The sequence below is a fragment of the Lissotriton helveticus genome, chromosome 3_1, assembly GCF_964261635.1.
Source record: "Lissotriton helveticus chromosome 3_1, aLisHel1.1, whole genome shotgun sequence".
Taxonomy (NCBI): Eukaryota; Metazoa; Chordata; class Amphibia; order Caudata; family Salamandridae; genus Lissotriton; species Lissotriton helveticus.
Genome location: NC_136061.1, coordinates 1,036,987,200 through 1,037,008,778, shown reverse-complemented (window position 1 = coordinate 1,037,008,778; position 21,579 = coordinate 1,036,987,200). Strand labels below are relative to the sequence as shown.

Below are 21,579 nucleotides of genomic sequence, written 5' to 3'. Positions count from 1 at the left end.
CGCCTAGCGCCTAGATACCCCCGGGTAATTGTCACGCTTTATACATTTTATTTTCATTTCATTTCATTGAAGTCTATGGACATCTTATTGACAGAACCATCCTTCGGATGGATCGTTATGATTGGGCTCTAAGCTGCTGGGGTGCATTAAGCTGTTTATCCACAATATGCAAATGCAATTAGCAGTTGTTAAAACTGTGAACTACTTATCATGGAGGCTATAAATGCCCACGCCGAAAACAAGTTGGGAATTAACGCGATTACCTTTTGTATAAATGTAGCTGATGAAGGCAATTTCCATGATTTTCATTTAAAAGGTTTCTCTGCGCAAACATACAAATATAGTCTTACCTGCCAGAGCACCAGCTGTGAGGAGCTGCAGCCCTCCAATATGGCCATTCTCGTCGGCGAACAGGGTTTTGCAGTGCGCATAAACCGGGAAATAGATAGCGGAGAAGGGGATGTCACGCAGGAAACAAGCTTTGGCACCCTGTTACCAAAACACAAAAACGTATTTAAAAAAGAAACAAGTGTAAGATGTAGGAATGCAAAGAAGGCAGTTTTTCAAATTATCGAGTGCCCCAAGCAAGATACAGCCCGATTACACTCACGGCGCTGAATTCCAATATGTGTGGTAACTCGTGATATTGTATGTATCATATTCTGAGTTTTGTGGCAACAACCCCTCCCCCACACTTTACTAAGAGAAAAAAGTGGTGTCATCTCCCATACATGCGGAATTTGGTGTAGAATACACCAGTTCTGCCACATCATTGTATGAGTAATACTCGGTATAGGAGGTATTTGCCTCACCAAGAAAATACGTCACCTCAGGGTAATGGCATTTACTGGGTATTATAAATAACTTATTGCATTTCTGCGGCACATTGATAATCGGGGTCTTCGTGTTTATGAGTCTTCAATCATTGGCGGGTGGTGTCTTGAAAGTACTGGGGTGTAAAAGTTGGTGATGAGTTATTCGTTGAGATCAGAAGTCGCAGACTTGTACCAACACAATGTATCAGTCTCTGCTCAACAGTAGATATAGAAGAATCTAAGCCAGCAATTGACACTGCTAGAAAGAGAAGCATGGATCTCTGCAGTCGATGCCCCACCCAGTGAGCTATCTGCGCAGTGGTGGTGGGCCTCAACGTCCTTAATGGCGCTAAGTGTTTCAGGAACTATCTTGGAATATACTTTGGTAGAGGAAGGTGCCAACTGAGGCTAGACCCTTGTGGTGCTGCAGAGAAAATAGTAGCCTTTGTTAATAATAAATCAGGTTACTGATCTTCCATGGCAGACATTTTGCCTTAGTTTCAAGGCCTTTTAAGAGCTTCTCCTTGTGGTAACTTCTGAAATGTTCTCCAGTGGCGGCTGGCACAGGTAAGAGCGGTGTATTGGGGCAGGGTGGAGGTCGACAAAATCAAAAGACGATGGGATAAGTAACATTAAATAAATAAAACCAGTTACCTTGCACTCGTCGTATCACCGATCCGGCGAGCCATAGGTAAGTGTTTAAAGATTTTTTTATTTGATGTTACTTATCCCGTTGTCTGTTGACTTCCCCGACCCCCACCCCGCCCGCCCCACCTCACAGCTCTTACCTGTGCCGGCCACTACTGATGTTTCCTTAGATGGACTAGGCTGCTAGGTTATTTTCACGAGAGATAGTAACTCAAAGTCTCACATGTTTGATAAAAAAATTTCACTTACACATACATTGAAACCATGGAAACATCCCTCACAAGCAATCTGAAAACTTGACAGGCTGTGGACAGTCTCAGAAGTCTGAGTGTAGAGGGAGAGAAGTGATGGGCCGTCGAGGACACAGCAGGAGGAAGGAGCCAGGCAACTGTACAAATGTAAAAACAAATGGTTTTAAAGTGTGCCCAGTCTGATTGGGCACACTTTAAAATCATTTGTTTTCCAATTCCAGAAGTCAGAAATAAAAAAAGAACTTTACTGCGACAATCTTTTTCCCTGAAATGTTATATATACACACCCGAGGGCCGACGCTATAAAAATGCACCAGACCCCCGCTGTTTGGCTGTAATAGAGTGCATGCGGCTTGTGATAACTAAGTGCCACGCCTCCCCACCCAGCCAATCCAAGCACTTCTCTCATGAAGTCTATAATAACAAACAGCATAAGAGCAGGGCCAGGATTGGCTGGGATAGGCGAACACAGCGCTCCTTCCTAGACCGTTGAAACTGTGTATTTGCTTACCCAGCTCCCTGACCGTGCTGACAGTGGAAGCCTGAACGGCGCATGTCAGGCCGGCCACAGCAAAACATCGGCCAATCTGACATGCACAGTTCAATTACACAGCCTCAGCCGGATGCCATGCCTACTGCTGGGAGAGACAGCACCGTGGCTTTCCTGCCCCAATTAGGGAAGCAATGAATGTTGTACAATACGCAAGTATTTTAATTTTGGTAGGGATAAAGTTTATTAATTTGGATAAAAAAAATAATAATAAGTCAGCAATGTAAGTGGGATGCAGTGTTGTGAGGGGGTCAACACCCCTGTGGGGGAACCACCCCGTCTACAATTTAAATTTGAATATTCACAAGTTCGAAACATTAATATTGTTTTACCAGTTTTGCAAGGTAGTTATGGAGAGCTATTATGGTGTTCATAATCCATTGTCGATACTGTAAAATGTAGAAGTGAACTAACCTCTGTCACCGGAAAGAAGGGAAGTGTAAACGTGTGCAAAGTACATTACTAAACAAACAACAAAACAATCTACCTTTAAACCCAACCATTTACTTATGTCGAATTTCTCCTTGCAAAGGTGTATGGGGCCTGCAGCGACAGGCATCTTGTTTAAGAACCAAGAATGTATTCCCGGGGGCATGTGATCAGTATTGATGGCAGCGTGGACACCCGCAGGGAAAGAATCCATGTTGGCTATTGCTTTGCTAAATTACAGTACAGTACGGGTTTTCTCTCGCTGAGTTTGTTATTGACAAATCGCACATTAAAGGTCTTAAACAAATGTCTGCCACAAAGCTGTTGTGCTATTGGCAGAATATTTATTTAAAACCCGGTCTTTTCAAGAATTAACGATAAAATATAATTACAAAATACTTTACATGTCCATTAACACAAACCTGAAAATCCAGGATCATTAACATTTATTTGTATAGTTAAAACCTGAAAAAAACCATATGAAACGTGCCATAACAACTAATTTGTTCCAGGAACTAAATGTGTGTTGAAGTACGCATCATCTTCGTGGCTAGTAATACGTGTAGGCCATGTCTATCAGCATGGAGATATAATAATGAGTATTGACCCATGAGTATCCCTTCTGGGGTTCAAGCGCCAAATAACCAACATGTTTCAGCCCTATACTAACAGCCTAAGTAGGTCCTAAGCTTTCGTCAGGGTGGGTCTGTATTCGTATCACTCCCCCATAACATATTTTACATGTTTATTGTGCAACACTCAAGGCATGCACAGGCAGTGTAATACTTGCCATTTGGGTTGTACCCAATGTGCTGGAGATAATTGTCCCCATGGAGGGGCAAGATTGCGAGGCCCTGTAGTCAAACCGCCCTTGATGAAGGTTTATGGTAATCTCAGGTAAAGCCCGGGACCTTTTTAGCCAGCGAATATAGGGCAGAAACATGTTGGTGATTTAGAGGTCATAGGACCATTGCATCCAAAAACCTCTATAAACATATATTTTAACCTTTCCCATCCACCCCACTGATACCTCGGGAGTGGATTAGGAATTTTTATGTTTAAAGTTATGCCCCTTATTTAACTATCTTCATTAGAGCTCCCTGGAACATGGTCAAGCCCACCCTGACCTTTAGGAGTCATGGTGAACCAGATGATGAAGCATGCCAGTATTAGAGTGGGTGAGGGTAATATAAAAAAAAGGGTTTCTTCCCCTTCCCCACTGCATAGGCATGGCACATAACACCCCTTCTCCTTGTGCAGATGCTTGTACTCCATAAGGGATACTCATGGGTCAATAGTATTTACGTAGGGAGGACGTATCCATTCATCCTCGGCTAAGAGGTTCTCTTCGCCCTGCTGGTGCGGCGAGGTTTCTTCTGAACTGCCAGACCTTTATGTTTTGAGTAGATATAACAAGGAGACTAGTCAATTACCTGCTAGGGCGAGTAATGTTGCTCACATATATATGCTTTTGTTTTAGAGAAAGAGCTGCGTATATTCTAAGCTAGGAAAGAAAGCGAAACCCCTCAAATAAATGTGATAAAATGCGAGCAGCATCTTAGACTTTCTACATTTATTGAATACAGCTATTCTTACATATTACACTCTATGTAATTATGGACCTTAGCCATATTTAGGGTGACCACCTGGAACGGAGGCAGATTCTGGACAGTGAGTAAAAAACGTCAGGACAAAGTGTTAAAATTCAGGACAAAAATGCAGGGCAATTTTATAGACACATCTAAAGAGGACATATAGTATGATATAAGTAAGCAAATAGAATCCCAAATACTCATTTGTCTGCCTTTTATTTGTGTCCCAGATTGTAAGTCTTATGGTTATCCCTCCCATGGAGCATAGTCTCTTTACCATCTCTTTTGATTGGCTCGTTTATTAGGCTTCCATGGCTTGCTTTTCAAACTCTACTTTTTTCCTTTGGGTTAAGCACTCTGTGTGTTTTCCAGCTGTCTCCCTCATGTACTTCTTTCCCCTTGCACTCAATGTTGCTGCCTGTCACACGAGTGCTTCTCCCCCCCATGTTTTGCTCACCCTTGTGTACTTACTCCATTGCTTTCTCACCTGTGTGCCTCTCCCCCATCTGTTCAACGTTGCTCCTTGCCTAATGCTTTTCCGCCCACCCACAACCTCCTCTCCCGCCTGCTCATTCTCCTTCCCACCCTGTCCATGTGGCTTCCATCCCTCCATATTGCTTTCCCGCCACTCTGGAGTGATGTTCCAAATAGAAAGAGAGGTGAACAATATGAGAAGCATGCACAATAAAAACAGAGAAAGGCATAATAAAGAGAGGCAGCTAGAGGGGCTAATAAGAGAAATGAGGCAGAGAGCTAGCTCATGGACACTCACAGGGAAGGAATCCATGTTGGCCAGTGTTTTGCTAAATTACAATGGTAAAAGGGCACCAAGGGCTAAACTGGAACTTCAGCTGCAAACAATCCAAAGTGCACAATAATACATATGGAAACATATCTGACTAAGTCATGGAGGGTGGTCGGCTGATTAGGCCTGGCTTATGCTAACTCCGTATTCCAAAGTAGTTGATTATAAGAGATATGAACTATACAACGTATTGAAAGGGTCCCCTCCTCCTACCGAAATATGTAAATGCCACAACATGTTTTAAAACTCTCCCCTCTTGTAGAGAGTGCTTCCACGAAGGGAAGGAAGACATTCAAGCTTACAGTGAACTGGGTTAGCGATATATTTGAAAAAGGTTCATGAAATTGAATGGTGGTGGTGGTGGTGCAGTGCAAATTTGCCCACCCATGACACGTCACAAATACGTCACAGACACTTAACAGATAAAGGACACGAACGTGCACTTAGCACATGTTTCTTGTGTGGTTTAATCAATAATGAAAGTGTTGCACTTGACATAAGTATTAAAGAGTGCATCACCATGTTTGCTGCTGCCTTCACCTGCCCTGAGCTTACCGGTGAGCGCTGGGTGGGGAGACTACATCCCCCAGCTGCCCCGGTCGTACTGACTCTTTCCTGGTGCCGGAGCCCCATATATTGTGCAGACATATCCTGTAGCGCGAGTGCCGTGTTTGCTGCTGCCTTCACCTGCCCTGAGGTTACCAGTGAGAGCTGAGGCAGGGAGACTACATCCCCCAGCTGTCCCGGTCGTACTCTTTCCATGCACCAGAACACCATATAGTGTGCTGAGGTGTCTTGCAGTGTGGGTGCCATGTTTCCTGCTGCCTTCGCCTGCCCTGAGTTACAGGCGAGTGCTGGGGCAGGAAGACTACATCCCCCAGCTGCCCCAATCGTGCTGACTCTTTCTTGGTGCCAGAGCACCATATATTGTGCTGAGGTGTCCCGCAGCATGAATTGGTCACGCCCAGGCATCGCCCGGGCGAAGACCGGGCCAAGAGTAAGACTGTCTGTGCCTGTCCACGGCCAGGCCAGGCTGGGCTAGGCCCGCCCTCTTTTATCTGCTTTTTATCATCCACAGTTGTTTACCCGGTGAGTGACCTGTTCTACGCCTACATTTGTAAAGCAAAAAGGAGCAGCGGGGACTTCTCTGGATTGACTTTTGGCCAAACTACTACCATTGATAGTATGCTGGAGAGGGCAAAAGGGATTGTGGCAAAGTAAATTACTTTAACCGAAAGGATACTATCTCTAGAGTGTGGTCTGAATCAAGGATCCCAACTGTCTGAAATCCCCCTGTTGGAGGGCACTCCCGCATTATGTTGGTTTTTTTGGGGGGTTTTTTATATCGTGTTTATTGGCATTTGACATTTTTTCAAGTAGACATCCCACAATCTTTATACAGCTATGCAGTAGGGAACCTTTACAATGATCTTCTACGTGTATAGCAATTTGGATCACATCTGTGAGAGTGGTTCCCAAAATGATCTTACTCATACATTGATACATAATAACATCCCGTAATATACGTTGTCGTACACTTGCCTATACCACAATGGGAAAGAGAAGAAGGTTAAAATATCAAGCAATAAGGAAAACCAAACAATTCCATTTGTATGGGTATTTTGACCAGGTGGGAGAACCAGCGTTAACTATCTAGAGTTCTCATCGGCATTATACAATCAATCCTATGATTCCCAAAAGCATCTTATAGACAAAGAAAGTACAATCCGATTGTGGAGGATAACTAACGCCAAAGTAATCAAATAAATGAATAACAAAACACGAGTATGTATGCCCCGTGTCTCTCCTTAATTTTAGTCAAACCAAACTTTTAAACTATCTACCAGGGGTCACAATCAGCGAAATTTGTGTCATTTAAGTTACTCGGGCTAATGACTGCCCTATGGCCATGAGGATAACCCGGGCGGTGAAGGGCTACAAAAATTCCCCCCATGTTAGTCTAACCCAATGGGCAACTATAGTCCCTTATATTCTGAAGCAGCGCAATGACTCGTGACCGGGTGTGGGTGTCTCGTCAATCGAGACAGTAGTGTGTCCCGCTATAATTGTCAGACTCAGTCAGATCTGTGTCAAAGGTCTGTAGTGGTGCATGACATGTATCCCAGGCTTTCACTATGTCTGCCCAGGGTTCTGCAAGTGGTTCTGCAAGTGGTTTGTGTCATTTGCTCACTCTATCTTCTTTGATTAGAGCTCTTTCCTCAGCCCTTGCCCAACATGTCATATCATCCTCCTATTCAGTCACTAATGGTGCCTGTTATGCTTTCCACCCGAGAGCTATGCGCTTGCGAGCCAAAAGCAAGGCCACGTCTGTAAATCTGAGCCGCAGCCTTTTGGTTTTGGGCCTTGGAAAAATTCCCAGAAGGCAAGCTATTGGAGTGCATGCCATACCCAGTGACAATACTGTGTTTATCAGTTCCCCCACTCTCGTCCAGTAATCATGGAGCCTAGGACAGGACCAGACCATATGGTCAAAGTTCGCGTCGCTGAAGGTGCAACTGGGACATACCTGGTCTACCCCCCCCCCGCCCCCCAAAGACCACATTCAGCCGGTGCGGTGTGAGATATGTTCTATGTAGCCAGTTAAACTGCAGATAATTTATGGCCCCGTTTCGAGACACCGTCTTAGGGCCTTCCAAGGCCCTTTCCCATTCTTTATCTGTGAGCTGCTTGGCAAGCATCTCCTCCCATCGCTCCCTCAGTTGAAGTAACGGACGGCCCGAAATCTCTGGTAAAGCCATTTCGCCAGATGCCCGGCCGAGCCCAGCGTCACCATTGCATGTAAAACTGGGTGCGTGTCCGGTTCCGCCGTCCCTCTTCCCCAGAGTTCCGCCAGGGCGCCCCTTATTCTATGATAATTCAAGAATTGCCCGGGAGGCAATTTGTGGTATTCCAAGAAGATTGCTAGTGGTTGCAACTCCCCATCTTTATAGCAATCTCCTACTGTCTGGACCCCTGCATCTTCCCAACCCTGCAATTGGCGCCATGTGAGGGGCGCCCCCACCCGGTCTGTGGCAAACCCACCATGGGAATGCAAGGAGAATATAAGCGCATATCTCTGAATCGCATCGCACATCTATCCCAACATGCTGTAGCCACCGAGAGTAGCAACCCCAAAGGTATAACCTTCCTGCGCCGATCAAGTAGTCTAGGCAAAAGGGTCACTGGCACCAAGCCGGAGATGGTAGATAATGTATCCAGCCCTCTCCCATAAAGCCACCGGGCAAACCACTGCAATTGGGCTGCAAGGTAAAAGGCTTCGAAGTCTGGGACCCCCAAGCCACCTTTCACAAGCAGGAGCTGCAGGGTCTGTAGCGATACTCTATTTCAGCCACCGTCCCACAACAGATCTCTCAATATTGCATCCAACTTCTTGTACCAGCTGCGCTGTATTATTACTGGTAAATTGACTAAGTAATATAGAAGATGGGGCAGCATCACCATCTTAGATAGCGCCACTCTGGCCATTACTGGAAGCATCAATGAGCGCCAAAAGGCAACGCTCTGCTGCAGTCCCCACAAGGCCCCCCAGATTGCCCTCTCGCAGGTCCGCCTGTGTATGATAGATTCTGATAGCAAGATAGTTAAAGACAACCGGTGCCCAATCTAAGTCCAACGGGAGAGTTGGTGGTCTTGGTACAGAGGGGCATAACGGAAATATATGAGTCTTCCGTCTGTTAAGTCGTAAGCCCGATAGCTCAGCAAATACTCCTAATATGCGCAACATCTCCGGTATCCCCACCACTCCATCTCGTAAATATACCAAAACATCGTCAGCGTAACGTGAAATTATATGTGTGGCCCCATCTACTTTGATCCCCTATCACCCACCCTCCTGACGAGTGCGTTCTGCCAAGGGCTACATAGCAAGAGCGAATGATAGAGGCGACAGGGGGCAACCCTGGCGAGTTCCCCTATAGATGTTATATGATGTGGATATCATGGAGCCTGTGCGGACCCGTGCGATGGGCTCCTTATAGAATAGCCGTATCCACTTTATCCAACCCTCCCCCATCTCCCGCATTATGTTTGACCAACGACATGTCGCGACAGGAGGTTCCTCCCATTTCGGTGATAACATCAAGTGAAGCTGACAACTGTTTATCCTCCCTAAATTTCAACAGTTCCATAAGGACTCCGTCCAATCAGGAGCCAGCCCTTAAGAACAAGCATTTACAATGCAACGGTTTCGCCTCAGTGTCGATCCGCGCAAGACTAGTGCACCCCGGGGTGCACTAGTGCACCATTGCAGCTCCAGTGCTTCAATGCACCAGCTCACCGACAGGGGTGGGAACGGACAGCGGGAGGGGGGGGGCGGGAACGGGCACACCTGGACAGCGGGACGGGGGGGGGGCGGGCGGGAACGGGCACACATGGACAGCGGGAGGGGGGGCAGGAAAGGCACGGACAGCGGGAGGGGGGCGGGAAAGGACAGCGGGAGGGGGGCGGGAAAGGACAGCGGGAGGGGGGGCGGGAACACGAACAGCGAGAGGGGGGGGGGGGCAGGTGCACAAATGTGACACGGAACCACCAGGCACAGAGGTACCCCTGGACACCCTGCAATCGATCACCCTGATGGTTGGCGGGTGGAAACAAACGGATGACGGCACAGCCCGGGGGGGTCCTGCAGGCAACAACACAGGCCTCTGATCTCAGCTGCGGATGGTGGTGGGATCGATTGACCCCAGGGACGAAAGATCACGGCGGCCATCATGCGGTCTGAGACCAGCGAGAAGTACACACCCCACATCGTCCAGCTACTTCAGGCCTGCCCCTACTCACTAACGCAGGGATCCCTCGGATTGTGGTGTGCAACAAAGTCGGCAATCGGCGACCTGCTCCATTTCTGTAATCCTGCATCAGCACATAAGACCTTGATATCCCTCAAAGTGATCAGGGCAGATCGGGGCACCATTGCCGAGAGTGCTGCACTGCGAGAGGGTGAACATCCGAAGGAACACAGACGTGCACGGTTAGCGTTACTGCAAATTCACTCAATCTGCATTGTGCATGTATGTACAGTGGGACCATGCAGCTTAGGCCAGGATTCTGCTAAAAGCCTCCCGCAAAGAGAGAATGCAGGCGGGAACGGGCACACATGGACAGCGGGAGGGGGGTGGGCAGGAAAGGCACAGACAGCGGGAGGGGGGCGGGAAAGGACAGCGGGAGGGGGGGCGGGAACACGAACAGCGGGAGGGGGGGCAGGCGCACAAATGTGACACGGAACCACCAGGCACAGAGGTACCCCAGGACACCCTGCAATCGATCACCCTGATGGTTGGCGGGTGGAAACAAACGGATGACGGCACAGCCCGGGGGGGTCCTGCAGGCAACAACACAGGCCTCTGATCTCAGCTGCGGATGGTGGTGGGATCGATTGACCCCAGGGACGAAATATCACGGCGGCCATCATGCGGTCTGAGACCAGCGAGAAGTACACACCCCACATCGTCCAGCTACTTCAGGCCTGCCCCTACTCACTAACGCAGGGATCCCTCGGATTGTTGTGTGCAACAAAGTCGGCAATCGGCGACCTGCTCCATTCCTGTAATCCTGCATCAGCACATAAGACCTTGATATCCCTCAAAGTGATCAGGGCAGATCGGGGCACCATTGCCGAGAGTGCTGCACTGCGAGAGGGTGAACATCCGAAGGAACACACATGGACAGCGGGAGGGGGGGGCAGGAAAGGCACGGACAGCGGGAGGGGGGTGGGAAAGGACAGCGGGAGGGGGGGTGGGAAAGGACAGCGGGAGGGGGGCGGGAACACGAACAGCGGGAGGGGGGGCAGGAACGGGAACACGGACAGCGGGAGGGGGGGCGGCGGGAACGGCCACAATTACTCACCTGGACCTGGACTTCCTCCAGCGGCAGTCGGCCGCGGAATGGCCAAAACAAACCTGGAGGACAAAAAAAAATAAACCCCGCCCACGGCCGCATGACGTTGTCAAAGGGGCAGGATGAGTAAAAATGGCCGGAACGCCCCCGAATCTGCTCCGCAACTGACGGACAGATCTCTGTTCCAATGGCTAGCCTCCATTTATGGAGCTAGCCAATGGAACATAGGGCGGATTCCCAAGCCACATACTTGTAAACATTAGATTTCGCCTGCGCCAAAAAGCTGCGCGGTGCGACAGGCGAAACCTAAAAAGCAGGCCGCTAAGCTGCCAAAAGTGCCAGGGACAAGGAAATACAAATCCACTCACCAGGGTAAACTTACCAATTTGTGTTTTAAAAAGCCCTTGACACAATCAATGCACACTGCAGATAGCTGCATCATGGAGCCGGCAAATTTTAATATATTGAGACGGTAGATAGTCACACAACATTTTTTAAATTAATACCAGTGTCGCCAGGGCAAGGCACGTTCCCAGGACGCACGCATCTCTGAGGATCACGGGAAAATACTGGATAATATGATTGTAATGGTGTGCACTCCTGCACTTCATTCTATTTCACAATAAATTGAGGCAGAATAGATAAAAGTTTGAGAATAAGATAATTTGTGTGAGCTATGCAGAATGGCCTACAAACAATTGTCCAACCAATATACCCACTGTTTCTCTGCCACCAATATAGAAAGTAAAAAAACTTAGGATTTACATTGACACAAAACTCTCTTTCACATTCCAGGAAAATAATGCGACCTAGACTGGTTTATATTGCTCAAAAGTTCTTCGCAGGGATTTCAAATCCTTACTTTTTCTCATATGATTGTCGCATGTGGAACTTGTAAGGCTGAGGCTCCACTCTGCAAACAGGATTCATCTGAACCTACCAGACTGGTGCCTACAAATGTCTCTTGCCCATCTGGATCTTCATTTGGACACAGGGGCAGTGGCGGTGCGTGCATTGGGGGCGTTGGGGCGTTGCCCCTCTAATGCCACGGCCGAAAATGCTTCATTCTACTTCTCCGACGCTAATTCCACTCAGGACTCCAGTCCTGATTGGAATTAACATCTCTGCGCCGGAGAAGTAGAATGAGGGCCGCTGCCGCTGGGGTGGGGCGGGGCTGCGGCAGCACTCACTCAGGCAGGGAGTTGAGTGACAGGCCAGCAGCAGGCAGCGCAGTTGCCGTCCCAGCAATGTGCGCATGTTCATTTTTGGGCTGATCATTTTTATGGTCAGCCCGAACATGCGCACTCTAAGCTGCACATAGGAGACCGAGGGTTTGATACCGCAGCCCCCGGTCTTCTAATGGGCAGGGAATATCCCTGCCCTCAACCAATCATCGCGGCACTGCTAGAGCAGCGTCAGCGTAAAGGGGTTGGCAGTGGCACTGATGTGACGTTGAGGCTGCTCCTGTTTGCTCCTGGGTCCCGCGCTCTTCACCAGTCGTGCAGAGGCGGTGCGGACCGGTAAGTTTATTTCTTTTATTATAGTATTTTAATCTTCCCCGGCCCTCCTCTGTAAGCTCCCCCCCCACCCGCGAGCCTCCACCCGCGAGCCCCCCCCGCGAGCCCCCCACCACGAGTTTATTTCTGTTTGTTTATGCAAATCAGTGCCCATATTGCTTCTGTTGTTGTTCTGCACGACTGCACGTATGGCGCCAGCATGTCTTTGTGCACGGATATTAGTTATGAGTTTTGATAAGCATCAACAACATGCCTGTCCGTATTTTTGCTGTTTGTCCAACTATGTTTACACTGTGATGCTGTTTTTTGAGATGCGTCGGAGCCTGAGGATGGTTATGTCCAAGTGTTCGTTTTTTTTCGTTAATTTGCTTCATTTGGTTGTGTGCGTTTTTGGTTTTGTTAGTGGGTGTTGCCTGACAAATATGTATTTTTTTCTTTGGATGTAATAGTCTCATTTGGATGTTGAAAAGACTTTGTAACTGGCGCATTTTGGACCGTTTGCTTCAGGCTAGGTTATCTTCCCATAATTGATTACAGAGGATTTCGGACGTTTTTTGCCAAAGCTCATTTCGTCGCATTTTTATGCTTATGGCTTTGCGTTATTGGAGCTTGTACGTGTACCCAGACAAAGCTGGAATACATACATGTATAGTTGAGGGAGACAGGAAACACATGACCTTGAAGTTGAAATCAGTGTTGTACACATTACTTAACAGTAATTTATTATTACAGCTGCATTCAGCATCATGTGTCTCTTCCTCGGTCTTACCCTCATTAGGAAATGCCTTAGTGAAATGTGCAGTTTGACTAATAATTCTAAAAAGCACACCAGCCACAAATACAAGTATGAAAATAATGCGGAATCTCCAAAGCACACGATATTTATTAGTAAAGACAGATCTGAAAGCAATCCTACTGCAAAAGTTTAACAAGCGGTTCTTACCAGGAGGAATGCGCTTTTGGGCTGTGAATTATGGCAGAGACCAGGAGTAGTTTAGGTTTCTGTGAGTGATGACACATATGGTATGTGCTTTGCATAGGTGTGAATGATGGAAGGCTCGGTGTGAGAGATGTCAAAAACCTTCTGGGCTTTGGGTCTGTCTGTGTGAGTTATGAGAAAGGATGTGTGCAGTGAGTCTGTGGCTGTCATGATCATGGCAGACACAGTGTGTTCTATATATGACATTACGAGTGATGGCAGACCGCTTACTCGAGTCCCTAGCTGCACCCACCTCCAATGAGTTGTGAGATTTAACGGAAAGCCAACATGAGAGTACCCGGAGAAAAAGCATTCCGTGTTTGTGTCATGACTTGAATATTTGAGCTGTGTGGCTGAGGGGTAGTGTATGAGAGTTGAGTGCATTGTGGGTGTGTTGTTGAGGGTATGTGGAAGGGGAAGTATTCAGAACCGGGGTAGCTGGGTAAAACTGGGGGCGCTGGGGAAAACTGGGGGCGCTGGGGAAAACCAGAGAAAACAACATACAATAGGTGCAGTCTAGAGACACTAATAATGCTGTGATATGCAGTGCCGCACATCGGACTTTTAAGTTTTTACACAGTTTAGGACCTGCTGATGGCAGGCCTTCGTGTGTATTTAGTGGGTGTGGGGGGAGGACATGTGCCTAGTGGGTGTGGGGAGGACATGTGCTGCTTTGCTACAGGGCTTCTCGCGCAGTAAGTCTTATTCGGGGAGTTTATTTGGCATACAACTGGAAACCAAGCTGCACATTATAGGGCAGAATTTGTTGCGTGGGTACAAAACGCGAGGAGTTTGTGTGAGAGCGAAGTAAATTGTTAAAGTTTGCTTCTCGCGCCAGCCTCTGTAGCTATGAAGCATGTGTGGACTTTTAACCAGAGAGGATTGGCCAGGCATACAGCGAGACATGACTTGCAGATTAATATAAGATAGGAGACGGCAGCTGGGGGTGGGGTGGGATCGAACCTGGCAGATGCGGGTGCTGAAAGTTCAGGCATGGAAAAAAGGTGAGCAGTTGAGGATGGTACCTATGATGTTTATTAACCTTCTTGCTTTTTCAAATTTGCTTGAAAATGCACCATATTCCGACTCTTCTTTCAAAATTTTCTCGGACCCCCCTTAGGTTGTTTGGGCTCGCTCTCTTGGCTTGCTCGCCGCGGTGCACTCAAACAAAAATTTTACGTCACACCACTATCAAATGTCACCAGCCGCCACTGCACAGGGGTCGCACCTCCAGGAGTTGGGCTGTCTCCACTGGGTGCCAGTCCATGAAAGAGTGCACTTTACATTATTTTGCTTAGTCCATAAAGCAACACAAGGTAAGTGACTCGTGTTCATTCAGTGACAGTTAAAACACAACTACAATGCCATCGTAACGGTTCTAGAGCCTTTCAATTCAACAGAATTAAAAATTCTACTGAACAAGATATGACAGGTTGCCCTTTACTGTAGATGACAGACTTATGTAATAAGCCATCCAAGTTAGCTAGTGATAATTGAAAACCATCATCCCTTTTGGACACACCTTTTCTCTAAAATTATGACATACCTGTGATTGAAGTCAAAAGTCAATTCAGTTGTTTGATATTATCTTACTGACATGTTCCCATCGGTGATAAATACTGTGTTCTATGGGGTGGAAGGGGGCACAGTGTCTTTTTCATTTTATTAAATAGTGCACCACCTTCCCCTTTTACTTTTTGAGAGAGAGAGAAAGAGAGAGAGAGGTTGTGTGTGTGTGTGTGTGTTCAAGTCTCTAGTAGCAATATGAAATGGACAAGTGCAACACTCAGTATAACCAGTTGTTTTCTAAAGAAATAAGCATTAATTAAAGTCATAGTGCTGCACAGCTGAGTGACTCCCTAAAATAGTAGATGGGAGCAAGCTGTCAAATCACCTACAGAAGTGCGTCAAGTACGCGACCCGGTCTCTACGAGGTTGCACCAAGTGTACAACTGTATTCTACTATTTTCAAAACCCAGAAGTGCATTGATTGTTCTTGCAGACAAGGCTAGCTGCTTGCCAACGACAGCCACCTGCAGAAGAAAGAACACAACAGAATCCAATTTGGTCTTTTTTTGGGAGCCGCCATCTATGGAGACAATAGCCCACTTGCTGATTCAATGTCTGCTTTACAAGCAGGAAAGGAAACACTTGAGTCCCTTTAATGTGGCAAATCTGATCGAGGCTGTAACGTTCCTTCAGCAGAACAGGATAAAACTGTAATCCAGTGAGGTTTCTATAGGTAACATGGACACTGCTCTGGTGATTAAAAATCTGTATACATTAAACAAGTTTATCTTGGTGGGTTTTTAGTTCATTCTAAACTGAAGAAAATGACCTACTGTAAAATGCAACATTAATGCGCCCATTTTTTGTGCCAGTTTTGGGCATTTTGGTAGCTTCACTGAACACATTTTAGAAAACTCCACTGTTTCGAGAAAATAGTCTGTCTGTAAAGGGGACTCGAATTACACCGCACACCGTTATCGGTGGCACGCTTTTCCAATGTTTCTGTCTGTGATAATATGATGAGTTTATCTTTATTTTCTAATAAGTGGTTGTGCTAACTAACACAAATATTGGGTGGATCCTTTGTTATGCACATTTACACAAACAGACATATTAAGTTCATGATTTCTATTAAGGCGTCCTCTTATTCGTCGTACTTTTTTACAAAAGGGAAACACATGAATGCATTTAATTATTGTGTATATTGCTGTGTTCTGGTGCAATAGTTTCTCAGCAAGGCACTGATAGATAGAAACGTCTAACAAAGCCTATTAAAACACAACAGAGAAGTCCCAAAGCGAAGTTCAGATGAAGGAAAAATGCAACGAATATTAATACAAACTTATAACTTCTTGTTAAAAAACCTAATCTGTGGTAGGGGATGTTCAGCAGAAGCGGTCTGCTCAGCGAGCTTACTTTATTTATTTTTATTTATTTTAAAGGTTTTATAGAGCGCTGGCTAGACAAGTTGGGGGTGACAAAAACATTCAGGCGAAAAGATATAAAAGGAATATGCAATAAGAAAATAGTGGTGCCAAGCCAGGGCAATAGAGATCTGAAGAAATACAATTATTTTGCCCAGTGGATCAGCACACATATATTCGACAATAGAGGTGGAATAGGCAATGCCTTGTGTCATTCATGAGCGATATAAAGTTTATTCAGGTAGCCATAAGCCTTTCAAACTACCATCTTACTGGCAATGTTTCCTGAATGCACAAAAGCCGTAGGCGCTGGAAGTAGGGGTGGGTTAGAGGGTTGCTGTAGCACCCCTAAAATTACAATGCTGGATTTCAGAAGGTGAATGAGCGATAAAGATGCCTGAAAATGATGTTTTTATCTGGTCTGTGCCTTTCAGGGACAGAGGTTAAATGTCAGGTACGTCTGTCAAACTGCTGATTATTCTTTTAGCATGGAGCTTGGTGTTTACTTCTCTTGGACTTGAAAGTGAGAGGATTCTGTTAAGCAATCTTACTGGGGTACGGGGAGCATGAACGGAAAGGCTGTGTGATGTCAATTTTTTGTCACGCACAACAAAATCGAATTACTTCCAGCTGAACTGTACAAATATTTCAAAATATATCAGTAGCTGGGAAAGCACAGATAAAGTAAATTTTTAATTCTGAAGTGTGATGAAAACAAAGATTTTATTATGTTCAAAACAAATCAAGATATTTTATTTGATGCGCAAATGATCAATACTCGCTGAAACCTGTTTGCTACACATTATCATTTGCGCACTTTATATTTTTCCAATAATACTGAATGTCTATGCAAATTTGGTGCCCATTTCAATGGAAAGCAGTCTATTTGCAAATCAGCGTGCACTAACACATCATGTTTTAGGGATCACTGACATAATATCGAGGGACATAATATCGACGATCAAAAATATTGGTGACAAAATATCGACAGACAGAATATCGACTTTGTATCTACAAATAGGTAAGTACAAAAATATCGAGTAAAAAATATCGTTTACAAATATATAGTTTATAAAAATATCGACTTTATTAAAAACAATGTTAAATTAAATTAATATTAAAAATTAATTACTAAAATATACTTAAAAATACTTAAATTACCTTATAATAATTAAATAATTAATGAAAGTTATAAAAAAATGTTTACAATCATATTTGCTAAAACATATATATATATAGTAACATAATATAATTAAATAATATCCAATATTATTACCGTAGGATAGCGGAAGTGTAAAAATTACTATTCCTACTCCAGAGAGTGCAACAGTAGGGAAAGCGTTGGATAGCGTAGGGGTAAAAATTACTATTCCCACTCCAAAGAGTGCAACAGTAGGGAAAGCGTTGGATAGCTTAGGGGTAAAAATTACTATTCCCACTCCAGTGGGTGCAACAGTAGGGAAAGCGTTGGATAGCGTAGGGGTAAAAATTACTATTCCCACTCCAGTGGGTGCAACAGTAGGGAAAGCGTTGGATAGCGTAGGGGTAAAAGGTAGTATTCCCACTCCAGAGAGTGCAACAGTAAAGAAAGCGTTGGATAGCGTAGGGGTAAAAATTACTATTCCCACTCCAAAGAGTGCAACAGTAGGGAGAGAGTTGGTTAGCGTAGGGGTACAAATTACTATTCCCACTCCAAAGAGTGCAACAGTAGGGAAAGCGTTGGATAGCGTAGGGGTAAAAATTACTATTCCCACTCCAGTGGGTGCAACAGTAGGGAAAGCGTTGGATAGCGTAGGGGTAAAAATTACTATTCCCACTCCAGAGAGTGCAACAGTAGGGAAAGCGTTGGATAGCATAGGGGTAAAAATTACTATTCCCACTCCAAAGAGTGCAACAGTAGGGAGAGAGTTGGATAGCGTAGGGGTAAAAATTACTATTCCCACTCCAAAGAGTGCAACAGTAGGGAAAGCGTTGGATAGCGTAGGGGTTAAAATTACTATTCCCACTCCAGTGAGTGCAACAGTAGGGAAAGCGTTGGATAGCGTAGGGGTAAAAATTACTATTCCCACTCCAGTGGGTGCAACAGTAGGGAAAGCGTTGGATAGCGTAGGGGTAAAAATTACTATTCCCACTCCAGTGAGTGCAGCAGTAGGGAAAGCGTTGGATAGCGTAGGGGTAAAAATTACTATTCCCACTCCAGTGGGTGCAACAGTAGGGAAAGCGTTGGATAGCGTAGGGCTAAAAATTACTATTCCCACTCCAGAGAGTGCAACAGTAGGGAAAGTAAATACTTCTTATATTATTTAAAAACAGCATAAATTAATATCTATTAAAAATTAATTAAAAGTAATTACAAATTTAATATACTATATTAATTAATCAATTAAAATTACAAATTACAATTCATTTGTACTATTAGTTACCTATTCAAATTAATTACAAATTAACAATTATTTAATTATCAATTAAAAATTAATTAACAATTCAAATTAAAAACAATTAAATAAATTGAATTATTTCATTAATTATGAATAAATTACTTCCCACCCTATTCCCCTATAAACTCACAACCCGCTACAGAAAATAAATGAGTCAAACATAATTAGCAATTAATCAATTAAAATAAATTAATTGGCAATTAAAATTTAATTAATTACCCATAAAAAATTAATTAACAATTAATTCTAAAAAAACAATAAATATTTTTACATATTTAATTAATTATTAATAAATTACTTCCCACCCAATTCCCCTATAAACCCACAACCCGCTACAGAAAATAAATTAGTAAAATTAACATAATTAGTAATTAATCAATTAATTAAAATTAATTGCCAATTAAAATGTAATTAATTACCAAATATAAATTAACTAACAATTAATTAAAAATGAATACCAATAAATACATTTACATATTTAATTAATTATAATTAAATTACTTCCCACCCTATTCCCCTATAAACCCACAACCCGCTACAGAATTAAATTACGCAAAAATTAAAAAAACAAAATTCATTATTTAAAATTAATTATAACATAAATGCACACTTTTCACACATATAATAACATAACAAACACTATAAAAAATTCGATATTATTAAAAATTCGATAATTTTAATAACCTATATTATATACTTCGATATTTTACCTTTCTATATTTTTAACATTCGATATTACATTACTTACCTTCAAAACGATATTTTTGATGTCTATATTCTGTCCATTCGATATTTTGTCCAGCCTATATTTTGTACTCGATATTATGTCCATTCGATATTTTGTAGTCAATATTATGTCTGTTTACCATGTTTTAGTAATATATGTGCTGAAGTGTGCTGCAAAATACACCACCAGCTGCATACTACACCCAACCCGCTTTCCTGCTAAATACATTTGCTTCACTTGTTCTTTGATTAACGCTTGGATTTTCCACAGTACCTGTGACTTCAGTGATGTAACACTGATGGCACCATATCCACTCTGAAAATGTTGCCAGCACCACTGAGAAAGGCCACCCCATGTGGTATCTATGATTATCCAAAACGTGATCGTTTAAGGTGGAATGGTTTTGGGCTTTGGATGGTACGCTAAGAACATAAGAATAAAGAGGATTTTCAAGACCACAATGAAATTCACTTAGCCATTCCCAGTGAGGGTGGCTGAGTTAACTCATCATTCAGATGCAAATATGTGTGCACTTACCAACAAAGATGATAGGTCACAATCTGGGAACTGCATTCATGTGGAAGTGTAGGGCTTTGTATTGGCAGTAAGTTACCCCTCCAACAGAATACCCAGTTACACGGATGATGGCCTCTCAGAGAGGAATGAGACTATATGCACTGGAAAGCTCACTGAGAAAAGGCAGTCTCCTACATGATTGACACATCAGGGTCAGTATTTGTGTAATAGACATCTCTAACTGCAGGAATCAGTTCTAACCATACAAGTATATGATTTGGCAAAGCCTGTCATCTCTCTGATGGAATATACAAGGAGATTAAAGACTCTTCCCCCATAGGCCAATTACTGAAGTCCTAACGCGTAACAAGGCCTTGCAGTGCACGACATTCACTTGATCTGTGATGAGGGCTTGCTGTGGTCTTTAGACATTAGGCACTCCTACTCTGCTTTCCCTCCTCACATTTCTCAACACCAGTACTGTTTCTGAGGTTTTCAGGGGTGGTTTTAGCACACCCTTAAATCCAGACCATTAACAGAGATTATACTTCACAGGTATGTAGCTGCAATTGGTTTCCAGAACACCACCACATACTTTTGTAGCCACGCTTTGATATGTTTTCACATCCGATTCAGGACCATGAATTAAGGCTGGTTGTGGGCCACTAACAGTGATGCTTACTGCATTTTTGCCTATACGTTTGGTGAGTTCTGAGGGGGGATCTTCAAGTCCAAGCATGCTCTGAGGATAGCTGCCTTTGACCCACACAATGGCATCAATGCCCTTTTCTGGGTTAAAAGGAAAGCATAGCACTGATCAAGGTCTTCCAAGCCTTCATGGGAAATATGAATATTGTCCAGTTCCATGCATTTGGATCCAGAGAGACTCTGGGTCACCCACCTGGAGGAAACATGGAGAACTGAAGAGCCAGGATGTCTTGGTTGTATCTTTGGATCTGATGTGTACTAATGAGATGTAGAAAAGCAGAGCAAGGTGTCCTGATGACGTACGGGTTTCTGCAGCAGGCATCTCAGTAAGCACATCCAGGCACGTTAAATATGAGAATGGCAGCACTTGCTCAGCTCCACCCCAGTGAAAGTTCTTCAGTATAACCCTTCAGAAGAGAACTCTTTGTGGTGTGGAATTTAAAATTATCCCCTTAGCGTAACTGGGTCCGCGTCCCTGATGAGTAAAGCATCACTTTCATGTCTAGCACTGAAGATGACAAATAGCATACTCGGCTCTGAAAGTTTACATTTTTGTATCGATTTGTCGTGTATTATACCATGATTTAAGTTCTGCACCTGCATTGTCTTCTTTTTCACCATATGATCTCCACTGAACCTGTTTATGAAAACATATACATTTGTGTTCTCTACATGTTTGCCTTAGTGATTAAACTCACACGGTGCCAGGGGAACAACTTGCCCCCTGATTATGTGATTCGTAGGCTATTGTTCTTTTCTTAATAAACATTTTCAGACTTCGGTATTGCCCTGAGTGTGGGTGTCATTAAAAGTCA

The 21,579-nt window shown here is 44.3% G+C and overlaps 1 protein-coding gene across 1 annotated transcript in view; it reads right to left on the bottom strand.

Annotated features, from left to right (window-relative positions):
- SLC25A12 (solute carrier family 25 member 12) overlaps nt 1–21,579 on the bottom strand; it is a 513,431-nt gene that overhangs the window by 27,902 nt on the left and 463,950 nt on the right. Inside the window, exon 15 of the mRNA XM_078681570.1 lies at nt 351–489. Coding sequence (XP_078537696.1) covers nt 351–489 — 139 coding nt within the window. The remainder of the gene's footprint in view (nt 1–350; nt 490–21,579) is intronic.